Below are 6830 nucleotides of genomic sequence, written 5' to 3'. Positions count from 1 at the left end.
AACACAGACACAACAGCATAACTATACTTCTGTGTCTGGCTTAAAAGATGGACACCGCCAGAGACCATAGCAAACTTTGGATAAGGGGTGCCATTTAGATTATCACCTCAGCTATTAGAACTGCTAAAGTCGGCCCTGCCTATGCTGCATGCTGCTTCTAAAACATGGGCTGGACATTCACTTTCACAAGAGGATCTGGAGCTCTTCCATCTGCAGTCCTACAATAAGAAAAGAAGAATCTGATATCTCGCGGATTTGTTTCTGACCTTTACATTGGTCTAAAGATTTATTTATAATTTCAATCAGTTGATTTGGTTCAAAATAAATGATAGAATTTAAATTGTGTGTGATAAGTTTATACTTTATTATATGTTGCAATTGCATGTCAGCTACACAGCAGTACATAGCCAAAAAAAAGCAAGCACAGTATATTTCGATTATAACAGAATAGAAGACAGTTTTGATAAATTAGCCCCTAACAGAAAAACTGTCTTTGTTTCCCAAAACAACAAATCACAGCACAGATTTCATTTTGCATTCTGTTCTTTAAAAAATGAGAGCATAGTTTTGATTGGTTGCCATGGGGAACAAAGACAGTTTTTCTTTTGATGAATGGGGTCTGTAGTATTTTTCATCAGAAACTATAGAACTTGCACTTTCTAGCAGTGAGGTAGTCATATTTCACGGCAGAGTGGGCAAGACTGCAATCTGAAATTACCTGTTCTGCATTGTTATATAAGTTGTGAATGTTATTAATTCTATGTAGGCTACTTTCTGACAGATAATGTGATCCACGTATTTATTTCTGAAATCTGCTGCTCCCTTAGGGAACAATCAATGCTTTAATTAATATGCAAATGAGCTTTAAGTGCTCTGGGTGTGATCAGAGCATTTCCCAAGCCTTTTTCTCCCTGACGCTATTACTCTCCGAGCTCCATCTTCTCCTGCCTGATTGACAGCTCACTGGCTTGACTACACAGTTACTTAGAGGTCAGTCAAGCAGGGGAGTGTGGAGATGGGAAATAAACAGAGTCAGGAAGTGCTCTGATCATCCCAGAACACTTAAGTTTTAATTTTATATAGATTAATACAGCAATTTTCAATTAGGGACCAGATAACCAGTTTGGGGGCTTAGAGGGTACAGATGAAGATGGCTCATTCTAACAGATTCCCTTAAACATTTCCAAATGCTACTTGACCTGGTGGAAATGTCAGCATGAAAATGTAACTTGCATGCACATAACGTAAAAAGTGTAATTATGTAGAGATTTGTACCATTACTGAATACTGTAGAGTCTCTGACTTTACACTTGGCTGCCTCCTAAACCAACTACTCGTTTGCAGAACTATAGTAGTTGTGATAATCTGGCAAGGGTTAGTTTTTTGTCCTGAACGTAAGATGTTAAGAAAAAACGAATACTCAACTAATCGCTCACCTCTCTGGGCGTTATGCTGCTTGCCATCAAGTCCTGTCCTTTCCACTGTGTTGCCACATTTCTGTCCTCTTGATTGTAGGCCAGAACTACCGGCTGCATCCAGGCCTCAGACACCACTGCGTGTTTTAAAGATGCGATGTGACACCAAGACCTCATGATGCACAGTATATTTGAGGCTTGGACGTAGCCTGGAAGATGTTTAATGAAATAGTCGGAGAAGCGGTGAGCAACGGCAAAAAGAAGAGGATCAGACAATGGAAGTGGGACAGCCTTAGAGGTCAATAATGAGGTGAGTATTTGTTTTTCGGGCTTTTTTGCCGTCCCTGTGCTACCTTACTTACTGTACAAATTTTGATTATGAAAAAAAACCTGCAGAACCTAATTAGATCATACCCCGGGAACTACCTTTATTTAGGAGACTTAGAAAACAAATGAAAAGGATAGAATATAAAAGAAGATGGAGGAGACTTTAAAGAGCACAAAGACACTAGAAAGCCAGGAACCAGCCTTATACTAGCAGGCCCTCAGCATTATTAAATCACATTTTACAAGAATTGGTAAATCGGTCAGTAAAGACATGGCAGTGATTAATTAGCTATGAGATCATCTCAATTTAATTGGGTATTTTAGATACAATGCATAAGTAATGATCATTTTCCCCTTTTCATCATGTGATTTTATAAGCAGCTCATTATTTGTTGATTATGCGCACAAGATAGTCTTCTCCTTATGCAATAATGATGTCATCACGAAGATCCGGTTTTATCAGACTATCGTCTTTCTCCTCAGTTTTCTGTAAGACAGTAAATGTATATAACATTATGGCTACCATGACAGTATACCAAAGACCAGTACATAGATTAATGACATTGGCATGCCTAAGCCAGTAAACATGACAACAATGTAGGTGGTGGACTAAAAACTCAAGGACCTTCTGCAAGATTGGAGCACGACATCCCCTACCCCCACACAAAATGCTCTGAATAGTCAAAGAATATACAATGCACATTAAAATTATAATTCTAATGTATATTAACCAACTTTTATAAATCTTTGAGAGAGAGAGATTCCGAAGAGGGAAACCTAGCCGATTCCGCTCCCATATGCCGCACCCATTTACATACACTCCTCAACATTGAAATTGCAATGCTAAGAAGGAAAAGTCATGGAGTGATGAAACTTACAGGATAGGAAGACATGTTAGTGATATGATATGATATTGATGACAAAATTGAAATAAAATTGTGAAACCATCTCTACTTATTTAATGCGAAAAAGAAAAAGAAAAACCCCGAAAAGGTGGACTAACATAAAATACAGACAAGAAATATTCAAATAAAATTGCCTTTACTAAATAGATAGTGGCAAGCAGTAGCTCTATATAAAAAACATCTGCATGTATCGTTTGTGTGAATTCAATAAATAGTGGACCAAATGTGTGTGGGCGCACAGGTGTGTCTGTTTGTATTTATTAATACGGAGTATGAGCATCATGCACAGAAATCCCCGCAGTTACACTCCTTGGCTGCTATCAATGAAAATATTCATGGTTGTCTGAGGAATGTTCTGCATGCTGAATGTACATGGAAAAATCATCAAGATCCATTGCTGGCAGCTGTCTTTGCAATTGATTATCAATGATATCCCAGATGTGCTCAATAGGAAACAAGTCTGGAGACACTGCAGGCCACGATAACACATTTAGGCTTCCCAGACTGCTTAGAACAGCAAGATCAAAATGCAGCCTAGCATTGTCATGTTAAGAAGAAAGATCCGCTTCTGGGACACTTTGTAAAAATGGCTGTACCACCGATTTAATGACCAAACTAATGCAACTCTAAGTTAGTACCTGAAATGAAAAACAGAGGAGTCTGACTTTCATGTAATATGCCACTCCACACCATAATTCTAGGAGAAGGGCAGATCGATTTTTTCTCTAATGAAGGTTATTTGATTACAATATCCACGTGGTCTTCTGACCAATTTCCGGCTATAATTTTGTCCAAAACAAAAACAGGATTCAGGATAGATCTCCATTCCAGCCTCCATTGCCATCTTGCTCTAGAGTCTACTCTAGACCATGATAGCCTTTGAGAGTGGAGGTCTGAGGTCAATGGGGAGGCCTTTGTAAAGCCGCTGGCAACACACTTAGCATGTGGGCTTCCCACTTCTTAAAGTGGAGCATGCACACTCCATAAAGTGTCCCTGGCTTATGGTTGGAAGGCATCATGTATTTAAGGCACAGCCCCTGTAGGAAGGTACCCGTGCAACATCAGTATTTAGCTTGTCTGCAAGTTGCTAAGTACATTGTCAGGTCCTTGTTCCTGTACCCATCCTGTTACTCAGTACCTGAACTTGTTCTGCCTTTCTGAACCTGTCCAGTCTGAACCATCCCCTCAACCTTTTTCCCATCTTGTCAATACCTAAAACTGAACCTGTACAGTCTGAACCACTACCTGAACCTGCACTATTCCTGGCTGTACCAAAGTCTGTCCTGGGACTCAGATCCCTTTCTGCCTGGGACTCCGAGTCCATACCTGCATCCCTGTACAAAAGTCTGTCCTGGGATTCTGATCCCATACCAGCATCTCTGACCCTTGGGGTCAGCTGCTGCAGTACCGGGCATTGCCCTGGAGTGGTACATGCAGCTCAAGCCTGACTTCATCATCAGAAGCTCCAATGAAGACCAGGTATCTGCTTAGTTTTGCCCCATCAGGGTAAGCCTGACCCATGACACACTGGGTACACACCCACCAGTGTGACAGCCTTCACCAGCCCTACTCCTGACACTATGATGTGGTGTGGAATTATGTACAGTAGACAGAACACTTTGGTCTTCATTCCAGGCATACTAGTAGCTCAGCGTTACATTAATTTGGTCGTGGAACAGTGAAACAGCAAATTAACCAAAGCGTCTCAGAAGCACATTTCATGTTTTCATAACTTCATCGTTAACATGTCTATCGATCCTGTGATTTCTATAGTTCCACAATATTTCCTTCTTGGTGTTTCAATTTATTTATTTAAGAGTGAATAATATGCCATACTGAATTTAAACTACAAATAATAATAATACTAATACGGTATATACTCGAGTATAAGCCGACCAGAGTACAAGCCGAGACCCCTAATTTTACCACAAAAAACTGGGAAAACTTAATGACTCGAGTATAAGCCTAGGGTGGAAAATGCAGCAGCTGCCGGTAATTGTCAAAAATAAAAATAGATACCAATAAAAGTAAAATTAATTGAGACGTCAGAAGGTTAAGTGTTTTTGAATATTCATATTGAATCAGGAGCCCCATATAATACTCCATACAGTTCATGATGGCCCCATATAATACTCCATACAAAATAACCCCCATATAATGCTCCACACAGTTTATAATGGGCACCATAGAATGCTCCATATTAAAATATGCCACATATAATGCTGCACAAATGTTGATTATGACCCCATAAGATGCTCCATAGAGACATTTGCCCCATACAATGCTGCACAAATGCTGATTATGGCCCCATAAGATGCTCCATACAGACATTTGCTCCGTATAATGCACAAATGCTGATTAAGGCCCCATAAGATGCTCCACAGAGATATTTGCCCCATACAATGCCGCACAAATGCTGATTATGGCCTCATAAGATGCTCCATACAGACATTTGCCCCATATAATGCTGCACAAATGCTAATTATGGCCCCATAAGATGCTCCATACAGACATTTGCCCCATACAATGCTGCATAAATGCTGATTATGGCCCCATAAGATGCTCCATACAGACATATGCCCCATATAATGCTGCACAAATGCTGATTATGGCCTCATAAGATGCTCCATAGACACATTTGCTCCATATAATGCTGCACAAATGCTGACTATGGCCCCATAAGATGCTCCATAGACACATTTGCCCCATATAATGCTGCACAAATGCTGATTATGGCCCCACCAGCTACCGGTAAATGTAAAAAATAAAATAGATACCAATAAAAGTAAAATTAATAGAGACGTCAGTAGGTTAAGTGTTTTTGAATATCCATATTCTCAGCATCCTAAGAAAGGACACGAAGAGAGGTGTATTGTGGAGAGTGAGAAACGAAGTCACAGCACAAGGAGATAATACCGGGAGGAGTTCTGCCCCAAGATCGGCAGCCTCCTTCTGAGGCGCGTAGCCGGTGGCCAGAACACCGAGGGAGTAATTGACTCTATGTATTACTTCAGAGACCGGCAGGACAGTCAATTCCAAGTTGGCTGCCGGACCCTAATACCTAAGAAGACATGGAGGCAAATTGTGGGAGAGGGGCGTCACTAGGGTCCCTATAAAATAGCTCCAGGCTTACCCTGTCATACGGGTTGTCCTATCCATACCATCTGGGGGACAGAGAGAGAACATCAGAAACATCCACGAAAGTTGTGAGGACTATCCCGTGGTGCTCAGCAGGGAAGTACTACAACACACCGGTGCTAGTAGGAAGACTACTGATTTCCACTTGGATAAGGGAACTCTGGATGTGCCTTCGGACCGGCCAGACTCTGCTAGCCCTGTGAACGGTACTCTGGACTGAGGACCCTGAAGTCTTCAGTAAAAAGTAAAGAGACTGCAACCTTTTTGTCCTCTTTATTCATTGCGCCTAACATCGTCCACCATCACCACCTACACATCTGGGAAGCCCTGGGGACATACTTCACCTGTGGGAAGGTATACCATCTAGCTGCCATTCCATCACCCCAGTGGACCCCTAGCAGCGTCGGTCACCCTGACCGAATACCACAGGTGGCGTCACGATCACCAGACAAACTACACCTTTAATTGGATGCCCCACAGAAGGGCCACGGGCCGGGTCAGGCCACCGTGACATCCCCAGAATCGAGAGGGACCCGGTACCGAGTACCCCATTGCCCTACACGTGGGGGGCGTTCCAGAGAGATGAGACAAAAATGGAACTTTTGGCAAGGCACGTCAGCTCTATGTTCAGAGACGGAAAAATGAAGCATATCAAGAAAAGAACACAGTCCCTACTGTGAAACATGAAGGAGGCTCTGTTATGTTCTGGAGCTGCTTTGCTGCATCTGGCACAGGGTGTCTAGAATCTGTGCAGGGTACAATGAAATCTCAAGACTATCAAGGGATTCTACAGAGAAATGTGCTGCCCAGAGTCAGAAATCTTAGTCTCAGTCGAAGGTCATAGGTCTTCCAACAGGATAATGACCCAAAACACACAGCTAAAAACACCCAAGAATGGCTAAGAGGAAAATATTGGACTATTCTGAAGTGGTGTTCTATGAGCCCTGACCTAAATCCTATTGAGCATCTTTGGAATGAGCTGAAACATGACTTCTGGAAAAGGCAACCTTCAAACATGAGACAACTAGAGCAGTTTGCTTTTGAG

General features: G+C 41.8%; 1 protein-coding gene across 1 annotated transcript in view; it reads right to left on the bottom strand.

Moving 5' to 3' along the window:
- Window positions 1-254: 254 nt before the first annotated feature.
- Window positions 255-6830, bottom strand: part of LOC143764885 (uncharacterized) — a 79745-nt gene continuing 73169 nt past the window's right edge. Inside the window, exon 7 of the mRNA XM_077250958.1 lies at window positions 255-2229. Coding sequence (XP_077107073.1) covers window positions 2164-2229 — 66 coding nt within the window. The 3' untranslated portion in view covers window positions 255-2163. The remainder of the gene's footprint in view (window positions 2230-6830) is intronic.

The sequence above is a fragment of the Ranitomeya variabilis genome, chromosome 4, assembly GCF_051348905.1.
Source record: "Ranitomeya variabilis isolate aRanVar5 chromosome 4, aRanVar5.hap1, whole genome shotgun sequence".
Classification (NCBI taxonomy): Eukaryota; Metazoa; Chordata; class Amphibia; order Anura; family Dendrobatidae; genus Ranitomeya; species Ranitomeya variabilis.
The sequence above is the reverse complement of the archived record's forward strand: the minus strand, read 5'-3'. Positions and strand labels throughout refer to the sequence as shown.